We start from the raw sequence: 20,832 nt of genomic DNA on the forward strand, positions 1-20,832 counted from the left end.
GTAAATGCCAGGAACTGTGTGACCTATTTTACTTATGTAATCTCATTAATTCCTTAGAAAAATCCTGAGAGATGAGGCACCTGGGTGGCTCAGTTGGTTAAGCGTCTCACTCTTGATTTCAGCTCAGGGCGTGATCTCAGGGTCATGAGATCGAGCCCCATGTCAGGCTCCGCGCTCAGTGGGGAGTCTGCTTAAGATTCCCTCTCCCTTTCTCTCTGCCCTTCCCCTGCTTGTGCATGCACGCTCTTTCTTTCTAAGAACAAAAAATCAAGCTCAGAGAGGACTGAATTAATTCCAGGGTCTGTGGCGTTAGCCTTGAGGCAATAATCCCTAGTCCCCACGGGCCCCCACCTTCTCCCCCCGAGGGAGCCAGGCCTGGCTTCGGCCCAAAGGCCCGAGTCCATGGGTGGCCGCCGTACCTGGCTCCGGGCCCCAGAGGGAAGCAGAGTCTCCCCCGCCGCGCAGCTCAGGCTGGCTGTACCAAGCGAACCCCAAGGCCTGCTGCAGGACAGAACAGAGGCTGGCCAGCTGGGCCTGGGCCTGGTGCCCGGACCGCCGCTCTGCCACCAGCGCCTCTAGCTGCTTCTCTGTGCTGTGCAGTCGGAGCTGGACTTGGGCTGCCCTGGCTTCCAGGGCCCGCAGGGAAGCTCGCAGCTCCTGCTCTATTACTCGAGACGCCTCCAGCTCCTCCAGCAGCTGTGCTTCCTGAGCCAGAAAGTCAGCCTCCTTCTCCTTCACCTCCTGCTTCAGGACCTCCACCTGCCGGGAAGGGGGTGTTGTCATTCCGAGCCGGGAGTGGACACCTTCTCATCGGACCCTCCCCGGCCTCACCCCAATCAAGCCCTGGGCCCATCTTGATCAGGGCCGGGAGGCTCAGCTCTCTAGCGGGTAAGGAGGGCTCTGGAAGGGGGCACCTGGGTGGCTTAGTCGTTGGTCGTCTGCCTTCGGCTCAGGTCATGGTCCCAGAGTCCTGGGATCGAGCCCTGCATCGGGCTCCCTGCTCGGCGGGAGGCCTGCTTCTCCCTCTCCCACCCCCCCTGCTTGTGTTCCCTCTCTCGCTGTGTCTCTCTCTGTCAAATAAATAAAATCTTTAAAAAAGAAAGGAGGGCTCTGGAAGGAGTGTTACCCTCAATCTGACCTGCATGCCCACCAACTGACTCCTGTCACGTGGGCCTAGGAGATGCAAATGGGCTGTAGCCCTAGTCCCCCTGGCAGCAATGCCAGCCCCCTGCTTCCATCAGAACTCGAACTCAGAAATCGAAACCCTGACACTGAGCCTGTGTAAGACCCGTCACGATAATGGCTACCATATAGAGAATACCTGCTGTGTTCTGACACTTTATATGTTCCTATAATGGCTAAGAACTGTCATCCTTGTCTTATGGATGAAGAAACTGATGCTCATGCAACCTGGAAGCGGGACTGCTGGGAGCCAAATCCAGCACTGTCTAATGACCGCACCTGGTCCTTCACACCAGTCTCCCTTCCAGCTCTGACCGGCTCTCTCTGCCCCTCCCGATTCCGGCTTTCCTGTGCCCAAGGTCTGGGGTCCTGCTGTGAGCAGACGGGGTCCTGAAGTTTTCTTGCTGCTGCCTACCTGATCTGTGTAAGGACCTGTCCCGCTGCTGTGTCTTGCCAGGCTGACCAAGCACACTTAGACGTGGCCATGCTTGACCCAGACCCGTGTGAGCTCCGCCCCTCTAGGCACCATGTTCTGGGCTGTCAGGCCCCTCACAGGGGCTGTTCTCAACTCTGGGTCAGGTTCCCAAGCCCCCACCCCACCCAGTTCTGACTTGCGCCTCCTGCCAGGGCTGCTGAAGCCCCAGCACACCCTTTAATACGCAATAAGAGAACGGTCCTCTTTACGGGAGGATCCTGAGCAACCGGCTTCTCCACTCCAGGAGCAGGCTTCCACCGAGGAACAGGGCCCATGAGCGGCGCGGGGAGTACCTGGGCACTGAGCTCTTTCTGCCCTCCCTGGGCCTCCTGCATGTCCTGGCGCAGGGAGCTCAGCTCTTGTTGTCGAACAGAGTCAGCTTCTTGTAAAACAAGGAGCCTCTGTTCCTTTTCCATCAGCGACTGAGTCAGGCTAAAGAGAGGCCAGAGGGCTAAGGTCATTCTCTCAGGGAATGAAGAACTACTTTCTCATCTGACTGTGCTAAACACTGCATTAATACTTAAGAGAGAAATAGTAAAATAACATGACAGCATAACAATAAAAGTGCTCCCAGGTACTTCATGCACGTGATACCTCCTTTCAGCTTCAGTTTCTTCTTCTCTGGCAGAGTCCAGAATACCTATGCAATACCTCAAATTCAACGTGTCCAATGCTTCCCATCCCTTCTGCTCCTCCCTCCCCCTAGCCATCACTACTATGCTCCCTAGCTCAGCGAACGGCACCCTTATCCACCCAGTGCTCCAACTTGGCAGCCTTGACCACATCACAGAGTTCTCCCTTTATCCCACCTATGTCCAATCAGTGATGACATATATAATAGACTCCAACTCCTTCAACGTCCCTTGAGCTCCTTCCCTTGAGCTCCTTCCCTCCTCCCCCTACCCTGGTGCAGCCTTAGTATTTCTCAGGCAGACAACTGCACCCACCTCCTAACATGTCTTGTTGCCTATGGTTGCATCAACAAGAGGATCTGTCCCTCTTTAAGCTCTTACATCACTGAGAAGACACGCCATGCTTCACCTGGATGGCCGTATCTCACTCCTGAGGTTTCTTGCCCATGACTACCTCTTCTGATACATCATAAACTGGATCGTGTCAATTTCCCTGCTTAAAACCCTCCAGTGGTTTCCTACTAAACCTAAACTAAACTACGTACTCCTGGCCATGCCCCACAAATCCTGAATGACACAGACTTGGCCATGTCACGCACCCGTCCTCATTCACCAGGCTCCGGTCACACAGTGCTTCCAGTGTCCCCAAATACCCTGAGTTCTGATCCGCCTCTGGCCCACTGAGATTCCTGCTCCTGCCACAGAGCTCTCCCTCACCCCTTTGCCTGGCTGGTTCCAGTTTATCTTCAGTGATCAGTTTAAATGCAACCTCCTTGAGGAAGGCCTTCCCTAAAATCTTATCTAAAGTACAACCCCATGGGATGCCTGGGTGGCTCAGTCAGTTAAGTGTCTGCCTTTGGCTCAGGTTATGATCCCAGAGTCCTGGGATCGAGTCCTGCATCGGGCTCCTTGCTCAGCGGGGAGCCTGCTTCTCCCTCTGCCCCTCCCCCTGCTTGTGCTCTCTCTCTTCCTCTCTCTCTCTGACAAATGAATAAAATCTTTAAAAAAAACAAATAAAAATAAAGTACAACCCCACCCTGCATTTTGACTTCAGCATTCTGTTTCTTCCCTCCACACCATGTAACATAACCTGCAATGATTTCTCTGGGGGATTACTTAATTAATGTCTTTCCCACAAAACCGTAAGTTCTGCCAAGGCGGGGGGACCATCCCCAACCCCTGGCATACTGCCTGGTGCCTAACATGTGTTCTCTAAGTATTTATATACTACATGGATGAAGTGTAAGCTACGGGACCACATCCTCTCCACACAGCCACCTGTACTGTCCAGGGCTGGAGACATGAGAGGCTTGGTTACCTAAGCAAAGAACTGTCCACCTCACAGTGACCACAGTAGCTAGACAGGCAAAAGCCTACTCCACGGCCTGTCCAGCCTACCTGGCTTTCTCTCTCTCCAGCTCCTTCTGCATTCGGCTATACTCCTGAGCCTCCCTCAGCTTCTCCTGAACCTCCTGCTCCACCAGCCTCCTGGATTCATCCCTGGAAACCAGCTGAGACTTCAAGTCCTCCACCTGGAAAGATAACACACAAGGGTCAAGGACAGGGGGCCCACGGCGGGGAGGCTTCTCACCCAGGGCTCCAGGGTCCTTTGAGGTCCCAGTCACTGGCCCATTTCCAATGCTCCGGGGGTTTCTGCCAACGCTTACACACTATTCTTAGCACCCCGTCCCCAGTACCATTCAGCCTCACCCTTGTCTCCCAGCCTCACGCCTGCTGTGTAAAGGCAGGCACAAATCAATATCTTGGCTGAATATAACCACCCAAAGGCAAAGTGATAAGTGACGGGCAAGTGGATAGTAATTGTATTTTTTAAAATAAACAATCAGAGGGGCGCCTGGGGGGCTCAGTCGGTCGAACGTCTGTGTTCAGCTCAGGTCATGATCCTAGGGTCCTGGGATCGAGCCCCGCATTGGGTTCCCTGCTCAGCGGGGAGCCTGCTTTTCCCTTTGCCTGCTGCTCCCCCTGCTTGTGCTCTCTCTTTCTGTCAAATAAATAAATAAAATCTTAAAAAAAAAAACAATCAGAACACCAGCTGATATGGGATTCTGAGAAGGAAAAGCAATGAGAGTAGGAAAAGCAACCTGGTATATTAAAATACTGGATCTCTGGGGAGGGTGGGAAGAATGATGGGCACTGGGGCTGCCTAAGAAAAATCTACGTTCTGTGGTCACACAGGGAGAGATAACTATCCTGGGGCTCCAAGGGCATGTGCTCTACTCTAACCACCCTTCCGTTTTCCTCTCCTTCCCAAGCAGGGCCAGGGCTCCCCTTTCCTACAGAAGGAGTGGGAGAGCCTGGCTATGCTGCGGGGAGGGCTGCAGGGCTGGGAGAGAGAAGGAGGCACCTGCTCCTGCAGGTCCATCTTAGCCTGCTGCAGGGCCCTGCACTCTTCTTGGAGGGCAGCAAGGGCGTCTCTGTTCCGCTGGCCTGCCTGCTCCAGCTCCCGCCGAGCCTCCCGGAGCTGGGTCTGCAGCATGTCGGTGGTCTCCTGCAAAGGGAGAAGACCACAGTGAGCAGAAGAATGCTCCCACTAGGGCCTGCATCTTAAAGTCTCTGGCATGTAAATACTGGCTTTTCAACTGGGTTGGCGGCAAAAGCTGAGGCAGGACCCAGCAATCCACCCCGTTTCCACGATGCCACCTCAACCCTCACCTCCTATTCCATCTCCTCCCTCACAAAGCGTGCTGGCTCACCCCGGCTCTCTCCAACAGGGCCCCTGAGTAGCAGTCCCTCACCCAGACCACTGCAGCAGGCTCCCATTGCGTATCCCTATTCCCACTCCATGCCACCAGCCCCTGCACGCATGCCCCCCCAACACACACACTTCTCCACTCAGCAGCTAAAGTATTTTTTAAAATACATGTAGTAAATCATGTCCCACTCTGCTTTTTAAATACCATCCAACAGTTTCCCAATGCCCTTAGAACAAATTCCAAGCTCCTCCCATGGCTGACCAAGGGCTCCTGGGCTCCTGCATCCCTCTCCACTCACCCCTGAGCCTATCACGCTGGAGCCATGTAGCCTCCTTTCTGTCCTGGCACTCCCCGAGCCCCTTCTGTCTGTCCCACTGCCCTTATGATGGCTATTTCCCCTGCTGAAACTGTTCTTCAAAGAGCTGGTTTCTTTTTTTTTTTTTTAAAGGGCTTTCCTAAGGGGCACCTGGGAGGCTCAGTTGGTTAAACATCTGCCTTTGGCTCAGGTCATGATCCCAGGGTCCTAGGATCCAGCCCCACATCGGGCTCCCCGCTCAGTGAGGAGTCTGCTTCTCTTTCTCCCTCTGCCCCCCATGCCCCGCTCATGCTGTCTCTCTCAAATAAATCTTAAAAAAATAAAAATAAAAGGGCTTTACTGAGATACAGTTCAAGTATCACACAACTCACCCGTTGAAGCATAATGCTGTCAGAGCTCATCTCTACTGCTGCCTGCAGCTGGCTCGTCAACCTTCATGTCTCGGCCCAAATGTCACTTTCTCAGTGAGCCCCACCCCCGACCACCTTGTTCAAAGTGGCCTCCTGTGACTCACTCTCAATTACTTCACCCTACCCATCTCCCTCACAGCACCTCTTACCACCTGCGATTAGCTCATGTATTCTCTATCTGCGCGTTTTCGTCTGCTCTGCCACTAGAACATGGGCTCTCTGGGGACAGGGACCACGGGTGTCCCGTTCACTGCTGTGCGCACCTTGATGTTTGTCCTGGCGTGGCACCTCGCCCAGAACCTGGTGCACAGAAGCACCAGAGGGCTGGTCACGCCGCCCTTCCTCCCTGCCCAGGACCGCCCTCCATACCTGCTCCTTTAACTTCTGAACCTTCATGTCCTGCCTCAGCCGCTCCAGCTGTTGGCTGGCATCTGCCAGCTCCTTCTGGGTCTGCAGCAGCGTCTCCAGGAGGGACACCCTCTCCTTCTCTGTTTCGAGCTGCATCTGTGGAGGGGCAGGGAGGCAAGGGCTTGCTGCCTCCGGGGTCACCATGCTCACCCACTAGGCCGCAAGCACATTCTAGCTGCTCTGGGTTCCTCCAGCAAATGGGGAGGGTGGTGAGGGCCAAAGAAGGTCTGGACCTGCTTGTTAAGAACCAGGAAGTGCCAAGATTGTCCCTGGTTTGTGAGCTGACAGGATGTGGCGAGCACCGGCCCTCCCTCAGGAAGTGTGACATGCTGTCTGCCCTGCAGCTAACGCGGGGGCCACCCTGTTCACTAGCAGCAAAGGGAGCAGGCACTTCTCTTCTGGAAGCCCCCTGCAGCAGCACCCCTGGGAGTGGAAAAGGAAGTGGTCAGAGGTACAGGGAGTCGCAGCTCCAATCTCCCCAGCTTCCCACCTGGCAGAGGGCGCTCTCCGCCTCCGCCCGTTCTTCCTCCCTCTGCGTCCGGATGGCCTCGGCTTCTGCCCGCTGTTCCCGCAGCCTCATTTCCAGCTCTGTTTTCTCCCTCTTTAGGCTCTCCAGGGCCTTATCCAGTTCCTGCTGGTGCCAGGAGCGCTCCTTCTCCTGGTCACGTGAAGGAAGCACTGTTAGAACCCGGTGGGTGAGGAGAAGAGGCAGGAGGGGGGCTGGAGCAGAGAAGGTCCACACTCCCCAGCTGAGTCTTTGGTACCTCTCTTGGCCTGTCTCCCCATCGATAAAGTGAGGTTGCTAACTCCTGCCTTACCTATCCCATCAAATGTCATGAGAATCAAATGAGATTTATAAAAAAAAATCAAATGATACATTAAAAAGTCTTTTCTAAAGTGCAATTCTCCCTAATATAAGTTACAAATATCTGTTATTTTAAATCAACCACACCACAGTTGATGTTCTAACTATGAACTGAGGAAGCAGATTGGTTCTCTGCTGCCCATTCTCCCCTACTTTAGGCACATAATTCCCAAACAAGCAAACTTCCGGCTGCCATCTTTCCAGCAAGTCTGCCTTGTAATAAGAGTCAATTCACAAATACGCACAAGGCACAAGTCAACTTCCATTTCCAGAAACTTGACAAACAAGATCTCTGAACCCTCTGGCTGCAAAATGGCAAAAAATACTGGATAAAATATTAAATATATGTTTTAATGTATAAGTGAGCCAGCAGGAATTTCATAGGAGTTAAAAATCAAAGCAAGACTTGTGACCCAAAGAGGTAAATGAGCACAGAACTGGGTTTCTCCTGGAGGCATCTGCTATACCTAATAACCTTGAAAATTCACCTTAATGCTACGTGGGGAAAAGAAAACAGAAGACAAGGGTGGGGAGTCCAGTAGAAGATTCCCACATAAAGCTGGACCCCCGAAGGGCTAACCCAGGTCAACAAACTATGGCATGTGGGCCAAATCTGGCCAGCCTCCTGTTGCTGCATGGCCTGTGAGCTAATAGTGGTTTTTACATTTTTAATGGTTAAAAAGAAGTGGAAAAAAAAAAAAAAAAGACTTTGTGACATGTGAAAATTATATGGAATTCAAGTTTCAGTGTCCACACTTAAAGTTTTATTTGAACACAAACATGCTCATTTGCTTACATATTGTCTACGGCTGCTTTTGTACAACAGCAGAGACCATAAGGTCCACAAAGCCTAGTATGTGGTCCTTTACAAAAAACTTGCCTATCTCTGGGCTATAGTGCTCTCAGTAGAAGGATAAACTTGAGAGAGAGAGAGATGAAAGAGGAGAGAAATGGGGAAGAAAAGGGGAGAGAAAGTAGGAGAGAAAACAAAACAATAAACCCCACAGAAGGAAACAGCAAGAACATTTGTTTGTTTCAACCTTGGCACAGGGTAAAAAAAAAAAAAATCTCCCTCAAGAAGTCAACCACAACCTGGTCTTCATGTGGGTGCAGGGCCTAAATGTGACCCCAAACACTTTCAACAGAAATTTTACTTCATTTTATTTTAAAATTTTATTTTAAGGTAGTTCTGGGATGCTAGAACCTTTAATCCAACACTACTAGTATAAGTGACCTGAGTTAATTTCTATCATATTTCTATGCCTCAATTTCCTCATCTATAAAAATGGGGATAACAACAGTGTCCTCCTCTTATTCTAGGAAATTCCTAACAGAAGTGCAAGCAAATCTTCTGAAGAAAAACTCCTTCACCTTAGGCCTAAAAGGATTCTGAGGCCTTAGAAAATGAAAAGTTCTTAGGCCTTAGAAAAGTTTCTAAGGAACACGAGCTCAGAGTCAAGAATCACAAAACACATGAGTGAGAACCAATGGAAACAACATATAACAGAGTCAGGCCCAAAAAGATTTTAGTTATTGGTATTATTAGACAGCATAAAAATGTTTCATGTGTTGAAAGAATAAAAGAGAGGATGAAGATATAAAATAGGGAAAAGAAATTAAAACATGACCAAGAAGATTTGAAAAAATAACCAAATAGAATGTCTAGAAATAAAAAAAAAAATTTAGTGGGACGCCTGGGTGGCTCAGTCGGTTGGGCGTCTGCCTTCAGCTCAGGTCATGATCCCAGGGTACTGGGATCGAGTCCCACATCGGGCTCCCCGCTCCGCAGGGACCCTGCTTTTCCCTCTGCCTCTGCCTCTCTCTCTCTCTGTCTCTCATGAATAAATAAATAAAATCTTAAAAAAAAAAAAATAAATAAAAATAAAAAATAAAAAAAAAATTTAGTAAGTGAAATTTAAAACTTGGCAAAAAGACTACATAGCAGATTAGACATGGCTGAAAGGGCAGTTAGTGAGAAGAGATCTGAAAAAATCATCTACAACACAATATAGAAAAAGAAAAATGAACATGAAAAATATAAGAGTTAAGATACACGGAGGTTACTGTAAGAAGGTCTGACACACAACTAATCAGGGTCTTCTTGATACCAACAAATGAATAATCAATATGTTAAGAGAAAATAACAATAATCCTAGAATTTTATACCCAGTGAAACTATCCTTCAAGAATAAAAGTAAAATGGAATGTTTTCAGACAGTGAACTACCAACAGACCCTCACCAAAGAAATTCTATTTCAAGGAGGAAAATAAATCTAAATAGAAAGTCTGATATGCAAGGAGGAATGATGAGTGTAAAAAAATGTCATTTTTTCAGTGTATCTAAACAAATATTGACTTTATAAAACAAAAAGTCAAAATAATTTATGGTGTTAACAAACTAGTTAAAACACATTGCATAAAAGAGTATATGGGTCAGGAGGAGTGAATGCAGGTAAAATGTTCTGAGGTCCCTGTGTCATTCAGAAAAATGGTAAACATACCGATTAACTTGAGATTTTATTAAGTATGTATTTTTTTGTAAAGATTTTATTTATTTGACAGAGAAAGAGAGAGCACACAAGCAGGGGGAGTGGCAGGCAGAGAGAGAGGGAGAAGCAGGCTTCCCACAGAGCAAGGAGCCCGACACGGAGCTCGATCCCAGGACCCTGGGAACTGAGCTGTCCATGCGCCCCTTAAGTACATATTTTTAAATATTAAAAGAAACAACTAAAAAAAATTTAAAATTAGAGAATATACCATCCAAAGTAATAGAAAAAAAGAACTGAGAAAAGACTACAACTTAATCATCCAATTGAACTCTCTAAAAGAAGTTAAGAAAGGTGACTTCCCCATCCCAAAAAGATATAAAAAGGCAGGAAAAATAGCAAAGGATGGTGGAAATAAATCCAAATATACCTATAGTGACAATCAAAGCAAATGGACTAAATTATATAATTAAAAGACAAAAGAAATACAGTTCTGAATCGGGCAAGAAGGGGTCTGAGGCATTCCTCTGCTCCCTTTACATCCTGGGGCCAGTTTAACAATCCTAAATCCCAGAATCCATGCTTAATTCTCTGTACATAGCAAAACAACAACAATAACAGCTAACACAAATATAGAGCTTGCTCTATGTCAGAAATTGTTCTCAGGGTTCTCCATATATTACTCATTTACAGCTAGAAACTGGATTTTTGCATCTTGGTGACTAGGTTAGTCCTATTCAGATTTCACTCTTAAAAGCAGCAATATCTGGCCCAAGAGTCAGCAGGTGGAGTACTCATGGGAGGGAGGCCATGTCTGCCTCTCCTGTCCCCAGCTACATCCATGACCCACCCATTTCTCCTGGAGCCGGTTCACCTCCTCCTCATGGGCGGACTTCTGCTGCTGCAGGGCAGTCTGCCCCTCTTGCTCAGCCTGGGCCAGCCGACTGGATGCTGTCTCCCGCTCCTGCTCTGCCCGGCTCCGCTCGGTGTCCAGTTCCAGCTTCAGGCACCTCACTTCCCCTGAGATGCCAGACACAGGTGATCTCCCACTAGGCCTCTGCCCTCCTCCTTTCACCCCTCTCCCCAGATCTCAGGAACAACTCCCATTGCGGAGGCCCTGGGCCTGGCTAGGGAAGGACCTCGGATAACTTCCCACTGCCTTCCTGGCTTTCCACATCCCCATGGAATGAAGTGTCCCCATCCCAGTTGGGGTCTCACCTTGAATGACTTCCTTGGCGCGAGTGACCGTTTGAATCTGGACCTCCAGCTGCCCCTTGGTGACCTCTATCAGAGAATTTTGTTGTTGGGCCTCAAACAGACTGCTCTCTAGTTGCTCCTTGGCTGAGCTGTCAGGTTCAGGAATCAGGAAGAGTTCTTACCCATCAAGCCCCTTAACTTTCCTTAAGAGGAGTTGGGTTCTAAGTACTGACGACTCAGAGAAATTAGGGGGCAATTATAAACTCATAACTCATTTAGGACCCATATACTTTGGGCAGGGAACTTAGTTTGGCTACCCCTTGCCTCACAATGCTCCCTCTGCCCTTGGCCGAACTGGGTCTGGGCCCTACCTGAGCCCCAGCAGTTGTTCAGAGAGGTCCTGCCGGTCTCGCTCCACAGCCTGCAGCCGCACCTCGAGGGCTGCTCTCTCCCGTACTAGGGCCTCCTTCTCCTGGACTTCCCGGGCAAGCACTTCTTCCTGTCGCTTTGTCTCCTGATGCAGCTGCTCCAGCTGAGCTAAGGCTGCCTCCTGCTGATGACGTGCCTGAGAGGAAGAAATCGGCAAGATACAGAGCGGAGGCAGGATCTCCCCCGGGTTGCTATCACCAGGTTAGGGCCACTGGCCCTTCAGAGGTTCTGGACCCAGCTCTGTGAGTCCTGATGATTGCTTGCTCATACAAATACTACTTCCTGCATCAACCTATAGAACTTCCAGCCCAGGAAGCATGCTCTCCTTTGTGCAAGGCCCTGTGTGTTAGGGCTGCAAGAGAACTACCTCTAAGGAGCTTTTAGTCCTCAGTAGTAAGACACACGAAACATCAGGAAGAAACTGATCAGTCTCTGAGAAAGGGACTCTGGGAAGGAAGATTATCATTTTTAGGGCAGGGAGAAGTTTAGTAGAGGAGAAAGATGACCTTTGAGCTGAGTTACTGGTTCAGAAAAAAATTTACTGAGTTATTGCTATTTGTTAGACATTTTGGTAAAAGATGGAGGAATAGGGGCGCCTGGGTGGCTCAGTCGGTTGTGTCTAACTCTTGGTTTCGCCTCAGGTCATGATCTCAGGGTTGTGAGACTGAGCCCCACATTGGCTCCGGGCTCAGTGCGGAATCTGCTTAAGTGTCTCTCTCCCTCTCTCTCTGACCCTTCTTTTTTTTTTTATTTTTTAAAAGATTTTATTTATTTATTTGACAGAGAAAGACACAGTGAGAGCAGGAACACAAGCAGGGGAAGTGGGAGAGGGAGAAGCAGGCTTCCCGCAGAGCAGGGAGCCCAATGCGGGGCTCGATCCCAGGACCATGGGACCATGACCTGAGCCGAAGGCAGACGCTTAATGACTGAGTCACGCAGGCGCCCCTAGAGTTCTCATTTTTTATGATGAGTACGTTCGATACCTTAGTGTGATGGAATCAGTTTTGTCTTCTCACCTCACTTAGTTTCTCTTGAATTTCTTCCTTCTCTTCTTGGATGCCCCTGAGATCAGCCTGCAGCTCAGCCCCGCTCTCCTCCGCCTTCTGCAGCTGAGCCTCCAGGTGAGTGTTCCTTTCCTGAAGGTCTTCCCTGCTCCTCTCGGCCTCTGCCAGGCCCAGCTGCAAAGCGTTTCTCGCTTGCTCTGCTGCTTCCATTCTGCTGCACACACACTGGTTCTCCTGTTCTAACTACTGGTCAAAATGGGAAAGGCGTCAAGGACAAACGGTTACAGTTTATGGATCAAGTGCTAAGACAGAAATCCAAGTGAGATGAGACTCTATTCTCCAAAGAGGAACACAGGAGGGCCTTATACGAGAGGGGGACCATGCGTTCATTTGCTCTGGTGCCTGTCGTATTCTAGGTACTGGATGGGCTGATGCTGGGCATGGTGATTAAAAAGGCAAAAACCCTACTCACATAGAATTCAGAATAAAGGGAATCTGGAACATTTCTGGGGCTCAAGGTAACAGGAGTAGTGAAGAGACATGTTAAATTTGCAACCTCTAGAGAAGATTCTTTGAGATGTAGGCTCTTCAGCAGATCCTTTTCTGGTGATTGCTGTTATCTCATGCAATGGGATTAAACACCTAGTCTTCCTTCCAGAGGACATGGGCCCTGGTGATTTTACTCTACAGCCCAAAGGTGGTTCTGCCGGAGGTGTGAAAGGGGACTATTTTTAATGGCTAAGCTCAGGCCTTATAGTCTTGGCTGTCCTCTGCACCACCAATGTTCCTTTTGCTCATTTCAGGACCGTATGTGGGAGCTGATCTGTCTTGGGCTAATCTATTACGGACTCTTCCCTGTCATAGGCATCAGCTTTATCAGTCACTGGCTTGCCTTCTGTCAGGGCGCAGACCTACCCTGTGGATCAGAGAAGTCTTTGCTCACCTGGAGAAGCTGCTCGTTCAGTCCAACTTTATCTAAGGCCAAAGCCTCATTTAAGGCACTGAGCTTGACAGCGGCAGCCCGAAGATCGGCGACCTCAGCCTTCAGGCTGTTCTCAGAACCCGACAGCTCTGCAACGGACTGTTCTGCCTAAAAACAAAGAGAGTTAAAGGACTGTCTTGTGCCAACTCCCTCGCCACGGTGAGCAGCTCACGTCCCCAACACCTGCTGCTGTCCTGGTACAGAGATCAGACCATTCCTTCCCTTACATTCGAAACAAGTTTTCCCTCATTCATTCACTCATTCAAGCATCGAGAAGTAGGAGCGGAGCTCACAGTACAGAGGCACAGACACCAGGATGTACAAACAACTAGAACTGCAATGACTTCGTAGACAATGTAAGCACCCAGTGCTCTGGAAACTCAAAGAAAGCGTTTATTCAGTTTGGGGGAATCAAAAGTGCTTGGTAGAAGAGCTGGCAATGAAGGTGGGTATTGAGAGAGGCAGAAGAATTTGTGCTTAGAGGGAGAGGAAAGACGCAGTCCAGGCAAAGGGAGGAGGACTCCAGAAGCAGCGGAGTCATGAAAGAGCAGGGCGAAGCTGAGGATATAATCAGTGCTGGGTGGCAGGAGCTGAGGTGGAATAGGGAGTTAGCACAGGATATGGAGAGAGGAGGAGGCTGGAAGCAGTTTGGGGCAGATGCAAAGGGCTTTGAACGTGTCCCCAAGCAGCTTGGAAGCCACTGAATGGTTACAGGAAGGAGACCAATGTCACTGGATTTACACTTTCGAAAACCATTCTAACCCCAACGTAGAGAGTACATTAGGAGGGACAGAAGCCAAAAGCAGAGGCGAGTAAGTGATGCAGGGAATACGAAGGGTCGTGGCTGGGAAGGTGAAGAATGAAGCAGGCTGCATGCCCTTTGCCTAGAAACACAACCTTCTAAGCCCCCCTCCCCACCCCCAGCAAGCGAGGGGTGGAGGCCCGCGCACCCTGGCCAGCGCCGCAGTCACTTCTGTTTGCTCCTGCCTCAGCAGCTCTCCTTCCAGGCGACTTGCCTCCAGGGCCTCCCGAAGAGTGATCAGCTCACTGAGCGATTCTGACTGTTTGGCTTCCAGGCCCGCCAGCGACTCCTGACTAGGATAGGAAGGAGAGGAGGCTGGGGGCAATCTCGGAGTGGCCACACTCCAAAAGGTAACAGGAGTGTGATTACCTTTGCCATGCAAAAGAATGAAGAAGGTCTCTAAAAACCAACCAGCCCTCCATGACATACTAAGTGAAAAAAGCCAGACATTGGGAGAAATAAGAATATGCATAGGGGTGCCTGGCTGGCTCTGTCGGTAGAGCATGAAACTCTTAATCTCAGGGTCATGAGTTCAAGCCCCATGTTGAGGTGGAGCCCACTTTAAATAAAAAAAATAAAATATAGTTATAAAAAAGAATATATGCATGTATTTGCATGAAGCAGCTGGAAAGATAAACAAGAAAGCAACTTAAGGGGCGGCTGGGTGGCTCAGTCGGTTAAGCGGCTGCCTTCGGCTCAGGTCATGGTCCCAGGGTCCTGGGACCGAGCCCCGCGTCGGGCTCCCTGCTCAGCAGAGAGCCTGCTTCTCCCTCTCCCTCTGCCTGCCTCTCTGCCTACTTGTACTCTCTATCTCTCTGTCAAATAAATAAATAAAATCTTAAAAAAAAAAAGAAAGCAATTTAAGTGGTTGCCTACAGAAAGAAGGGAAATGGGATGGATGAAACAGAGAGGAGGATCTCCGTGTTTGTCTATTATTTATTTATTTAGTTTTTAGAGAAAGGAAGGGGAGGAGCAGAAGGAGAGGGACAGAGAGACTCTTAAGCAGGCTCCAATGCCCAGCGCGGAGCCCGACGCAAGGCCCGATCTCATGACCCTGAAATCACGACCTGAGCCGAAATCAAGAGTTGGGTGCTTTAACCGACTAAGCCACCCAGGCACCCCTGTGTTCGTCTTTTTAAATAGTTTTGACTTTCAGATCATAATAAATATTGATAAATGTGTGATCAATTCACACTAATTAAATTTAAAAACATGTAATTATCTTTGTGGGTTGTCTATTCTTCTCCTTGGTACAGGGGAGACCATTCCTTGCATGAGTCATGATCCTTATAGCAGTCCTCCAAGATTCCATTATTCGTGCCTACCAGCTGCAAGGAGCAAGAGTGCAGGAGAGGACGGGGATCTACCAGAAGTGAAGAACACAGTCCCTGCTACCAGTTACTGAAGACCTACCACATGCCAGGCTCTATGCCAGCATTTTGCAAAACAGCGCGCTAACCTTCCCAGTGATCCTTCATGGTAAATACTAACATCTCCATTTCACAACTAAAATAATCTGCCCAAGTGGTGGAGCCATAATTTTAACCCAGCTTTCGCCAGCTCGAAAGTCCTTGCTTTTTCTATGACGTTATATAGAGGAATTCATAGATTCGCTAGGTCTCTTGATTCTGAAATTCCCTTTCTTGACCAACTCATTTCCCATTACCACCTGGGATAAATCCTACCCTTCAGCCAGCCTAGCCTACTCTGAACATGCCGTGAACCTCCTTTTCTTTGCTAATCTGCCCCTTTCGCCCCTCTTCCACTCTCTACCAATCAAAATATGTCAAGGCCCAGCTCAAAGGCCACCCTCTCTCCTCCATGAGACTTTCAATTATTAACTGTCACTCCCATGCTCCCAAAGGCCGTAGCTGGAAGCTCTGTTTCACTCATACTTCACTTGGCCTCATGCCACAGTTTGCTGTTTGTCTGTTTTCCCCATTAGACTGCAAACTGCTTGAGATCAGGGCCTGTGTCTTATTTGTTTCTGTACCCCCGCGGTGTCTCAGCCCTTAGCAGTGCTCAGAAAAGCCAGGCTGAACCTCCTGTGTTCATCTTTCTGCGAAAGAAGGGGCAGGAAGCTAATGCGAACCCACTGCATGCCAGGCTTCAATTTACTCCACTTTCTTCGAGTTGGGAATGGGTGGAGGAGGGTGTGGGATTGAAGGGAAAACCAAGCCCCAGGGAGGAGGGGGCTGGGCCCACTTACAGGCGCTTCCTTTCACGGATGGCCAGGTGTAGCTCTTCCTGCCGCTCCTCCTTCTCACCCTGAGCAGAGTCCCCCTGCAGCTGAAGCTCCACGTTTGTCCTCCGCAGCCGCCACGCCTCCTGCTCCAGCACCTCCAGCTGCTGCCGCAGCTCCTCCCTGGCCTTCTGCAGGAGCTCTCGCTCCCTGGAACAAGGAGACCACAGATGAGCAGAAACCTTGGAGCCTCAAATCCTTCCTGGAAGCAGACATCACAGGACCAAAGGAGAGAGGTGTCTGTTTCCTTTAAAAATCTCATCTTCACTTTTGAGCAGGAAACTGCTTTGTTGTTGTTGTTGCTGTTGTTGTTGTTTTTTAATCATCAAAAAGACCCAAAGTGAGTGAGCAGGGATAAGCAGAACACAAAGCAAGATAGCCCTGGGTGTCAGGGACAGCAGGGTTAGGCAACCAGAAACGTGCAGGGAGTGGGTAAATGGCTGGATGAGGACTGAGCCGGGGAGGAGGCGGGGGGGATGAACAGCCCCCTGCTCACTTGCTGAGAGACTCCACCTCTCCCTGGAGGTCCACGGTCTGCCCTGCCAGAGTGTCACGCTCCCCGGTGAGCTTCTGCAGCCGCTGTCTCAAGGCCTCGCCCTCCTCCTCCCACTGATTATGCTGCTGCTGCAAGGAGCTCACAGCTTCCTGACAGCCCAAAAGCTGCTGCCTCAGGTCCTGTGGAGGGAGAGTGACAGAAGTGAGATGGTGAGCAAGAGGGCAGAGTGAAGGAGGGGTGTCAGAAGCCTGAGAGTGGGGCTGGGCGAGGGGGCTGAGGGCTGGTACAAGGGTGAGCTAAGAATAGAGATGTGGCCAGTCGAGAAGACAGAGGATCAGAGATTACTGGACTTCTGTGGTGCCCGGAGTCTCAGGGTCCATCATCTTCAGATGTGCGGTAAGGGGCCGTCACGGAGATGGTTAAGTGTGGCTGGGACCCTCAGAGTCGGGGACACTTACCTATGGTCTCCCAGGGCTCTGGTTGCCTATCTTTGTGTAGTGCTATACGAAGATGGCATGCAAAGTGAAGCGTACCGCTGGGCACACAGAGTGTGCCCATTAGCCACAAGCACAACTGGGCAGACATGGAGATTCTAATGAGCACTTCGGGAGTGTTGACCAAACACTTCATAACTGGCCAACATAGTGAAAGGGGCAGTCCAGGCGAGGAGGGTACCTGGGGCACAGATCAGTTCAGACGCCCACACCCGTGGCTGAGGAGGAATGGTGGGGTCCTCACCTGCACAGCTTGGCGTCTTCGAGTCACCACTGAACGCACCAGAGTAAGGGCCTTGTCTGGGTCCTGGGAATCAAACTGCAAGGAGAGGCCACGAGCGTCCAACTCCAAGGAGCAATCTTGACCACAGCCTTGGGCCATATTGTCCCGTTCTTCCACCATGACCTGAAACCCAATACAGCAGAGTCACTACCCTACTGACCAAGGCCTAGAGTCCACACGGAAGACTAACACTGCATCCTGGACAAACCTGACGTTTTCCTTCTCACATCCTCCCCCTTGCGGGTGGGAGGAGGGCATCTGAGAGCAAAAAGGATTGCGTCCTCCAACTCCTCACCTTTGGTCACCCGAACCTAGGACTAGCAACAAGGCTAGAGCACTCTCTGAGGTAATAATAAATGAAGAAATGAAGAAAGGAGAGGATACTGACGTAACAGAGACCAGAATCCAGCCACTGGCCTGACACTTGCAGGTGGCAATAAGGAAGAGGGCCTGTTCCAGCAGGCGGGGCCAGCATGTGAATGCTTAGCTATCCCTTAGGGTGCCAGTCTTCAGACACACTCAGAGAACTCATTCCTCAAAGACCCTAAGCCCAAACGTCTCAGAGTGTGGAAATCTAGGCACAACTAAGAGGACATTGAGGCCTGCGGAGGCGTAAGCCATGACCCGGTTTCCACAAACAGAAGGCTTACCCGTACCTGGGTTATATCCACGATCACCTGCTGTAAAGACAGCTTCTCCTCTTGGGCATTCCTGCTGAGAGATGACTCGCGTTCCATTAACTCTGCATGATTTGCCTCCTGAACAGGGAACGAGATAGAGCTGTGAGCCAAACTCGCGGAAGTATCTACCGTTCCAGGCCCCAAATCAACCGGAATCTCATTCTGTCTCTTCGGTCAACCCTACTTTTTCCCTGACCACACGTGAATGCTACTGTTGTCCCAGGACTCTGAGGACAGTGTGATGTGGTGAGTAAGAGCTCAGAGTAAGTGAATCAGAGCTCCATACTGGATTGCCTAGATTAGAGTTCTTACTCTATCACGTCCTAGCTTAGCAACCTTAGGCAACTGCTTCTTTGAGCTTCTTTTCTCTTTAAAAAGGGAGTAATTAACAGCAACTACCTCACAGGTTTGTGTTGAGGCTTAAATGAAAAAGATGCTTGTAAATTACTGAACACAGTGCCTGGCACAAAGAAAATAATCAATGTCAGCTATCATAGGAGGGAGGATGGCAGTTGTCTCCGAACAGCAAATTAATGCTGGAGACCTAAGGCTAGACCAGAGAAACCCCTAGCCCCAGAGCCGGCAATGAACCTGAAGAGTCAAGATGTCCTCAGTTCCTTCTGATCACATTGTTAGTGAAGGCCTGAAGACACAGACCTGCAGCAATGTTTTCTTTGGCCTGCACAAAACTTGAACCGACGTTTATAAATTGAGAGATTTCAAGAGATCTTATGAATTGAGAAATGCTGACTTTCTGGCTTTCCTCAAAAAGTTAACAGATGGGCCACACCAGCCCCCATTCCTACATGGCAATAATTTCCTGAGGTTGAACAGTGGGTGCCTCCTTCAGAGGAGACATGTATTTTTTGGGGTCCCGTGGTCCCTACGACGCCTCATCGTTTCCTTAATATTGAGATCAAGTGTCCTCTACTGTACTCAAACTAACTATGATAGTGCTGGACAACCAGAATCCTTACAGCTGAACCCGCTGCACTCTTTGGCATTATCTGGGCACCGCGGACATTTGAATTTGCAAATTTCTGACCAAAAGGAACCAAAAAGGTATCAACAACTCTGAGCCCCCGCTGATCCCGGCTTGGTTAAGAAGACTAGAGGTTTGCATGTAGATGGTCATTCAGGATCTGCCTAAAGAGAGAGATCTGAAAATTCTTAGAAACGAAAGGAAATGTGGAATCAAGTCAGAAGTTTTAACTAGTCCAACTTTACAGAGTCCCTTTGGTAACATCTCCGGCAGATGAAAAGCCAGGGACACAAAACTCACTCTTCCACAGGACAGACTGCTCAGCTGCTGAGCCGCTCTCGCTGCTAGACAAACTCTACCAGCCCGCAGCTTCTGGTCACCAACACTGTGCTGGCTGGACAACGTTAACTAAGCCAACTCTTTCCCCTGATGTCAGTCCTGCAGATCTGTGACGGCAGCCATTATGTCCTCCTCAAGCCCTTTTCTCTCCAGGCTGACCATCGCCATACTCCTCAGTTGTTTCCCATATGACTAGGTTTTGAATCTCTCACACATCCCCATCCTTTGCCAGTGTGCCTCATAACGCGTGGCCCACTCTCTCTGATGAGGACACACTGCACGCGCACGTCATGGTAGTTTCCCCAGGAATACAGTAGGGACGGTACACAGTATTTACTGATGAATGAATAAATGAATGAGTTAATTAATTTTTAGATTCAGCCAACATTTATTTTTTTTTGCTTTTATTCAAGGAATATTTAACTGGTATCCTGCATCATCTGTCCATAAAGGACAAGGAACCCATAGGCCCACTCCCAACTCCTTTCCAGAACAAAGGGTCATGTACCAGGATCTCCACTGTCTCTCTCAGAGCCTCTAACATCTTCTCATAATCTTTATTTTGCTTCTGAGCCTGGGTCAGCAGAGCAGAGAGCTCGGTCACCCTGAAGAGAAGAGCACAACACTGTCATGTGGGCGGCCCACTGAGATGGACAGAGCTACTACGCAGCACACCCCAGCCCCAACAGACACTCCCACTGCAGCCCCCCAGAGACCCCTGGGCACCCCCAGCCCCTGCACTCTCTGAATACCACATGATGCTATAGCCTTGAACTGGGGGCAAGGGGAGGAGTCAAAAGCCACTCAGACACATGCAGGGATTTACCACATCTCAAGGCTGGAACTCGTGTTTGGGGGCCCGAGAGCTGAAGGAAAGCCCTGGACCAGGCCCTTCCAGGCCCCGCTTGATCTTGAAGTCAAGCACCCTGAAGCCAATAAGAATACCAGAGTTGCCAAATGGGACAGTCCCAACGTCCCTCCAGCCCAAGGGTCTCTGATAAGGAAAATGGAGGGGCAATTTGGGGGAGATTATGGTCAACCTCTGTGATATTGACTTCAAAGTTCAGGGAAATCGGGGCGCCTGGGTGGCTCAGTCGTTAAGCGTCTGCCTTCGGCTCAGGTCATGATCCCAGGGTCCTGGGATCGAGCCCCGCATCGGGCTCCCTGCTCAGCAGGAAGCCTCCTTCTCCCTCTCCCCCTGCTTGTGTTCCCTCTCTCGCTGTGTCTCTCTGTCAAATAAATAAATAAAAATCTTTAAAAAAAAAAAAGTTCAGGGAAATCATCATACAACTGTCACCTAATGCTATATCCTGGAGCTCAGTGCCTGGTATTATATGGGTAGCTAAATAAATATTTCTTTTTTAAGATTTTTTTTTTTAAAGATTTTATTTATTTATTTGACAGAGAGAGACAC

The 20,832-nt window shown here is 49.6% G+C and overlaps 1 protein-coding gene across 7 annotated transcripts in view; it reads right to left on the minus strand.

Annotated features, from left to right (window-relative positions):
* The window catches only part of CEP250 (centrosomal protein 250), a 53,476-nt gene that overhangs the window by 18,258 nt on the left and 14,386 nt on the right, over positions 1-20,832 (minus strand). For 6 of the 7 annotated variants that reach the window (XR_004301206.1, XM_032419425.1, XM_032419426.1 and 3 more), the window contains exons 8-24: positions 19,927-20,023; positions 18,074-18,175; positions 17,379-17,540; positions 16,641-16,819; positions 16,112-16,294; positions 14,051-14,195; positions 13,062-13,208; positions 12,131-12,361; positions 11,057-11,250; positions 10,707-10,834; positions 10,339-10,508; positions 6,628-6,795; positions 6,099-6,233; positions 4,655-4,798; positions 3,688-3,821; positions 1,951-2,089; positions 420-759 (exon numbers count right to left, since the gene is read on the minus strand). Coding sequence is in view for 6 of the 7 variants with exons in the window: in XM_032419425.1 (XP_032275316.1) it covers positions 420-759; positions 1,951-2,089; positions 3,688-3,821; positions 4,655-4,798; positions 6,099-6,233; positions 6,628-6,795; positions 10,339-10,508; positions 10,707-10,834; positions 11,057-11,250; positions 12,131-12,361; positions 13,062-13,208; positions 14,051-14,195; positions 16,112-16,294; positions 16,641-16,819; positions 17,379-17,540; positions 18,074-18,175; positions 19,927-20,023 (2,798 nt within the window). In the remaining variant the exon portion in view is untranslated. Of the gene's footprint in view, positions 1-419; positions 760-1,950; positions 2,090-3,687; positions 3,822-4,654; positions 4,799-6,098; positions 6,234-6,627; positions 6,796-10,338; positions 10,509-10,706; positions 10,835-11,056; positions 11,251-12,130; positions 12,362-13,061; positions 13,209-14,050; positions 14,196-16,111; positions 16,295-16,640; positions 16,820-17,378; positions 17,541-18,073; positions 18,176-19,926; positions 20,024-20,244; positions 20,327-20,832 lie in introns of those variants that run through there. The other variant, XM_032419427.1, reaches the window with a different exon arrangement.

This window comes from Phoca vitulina, unplaced genomic scaffold (assembly GCF_004348235.1).
Source record: "Phoca vitulina isolate PV1807 unplaced genomic scaffold, GSC_HSeal_1.0 scaffold22, whole genome shotgun sequence".
NCBI classification, from domain to species: Eukaryota; Metazoa; Chordata; class Mammalia; order Carnivora; family Phocidae; genus Phoca; species Phoca vitulina.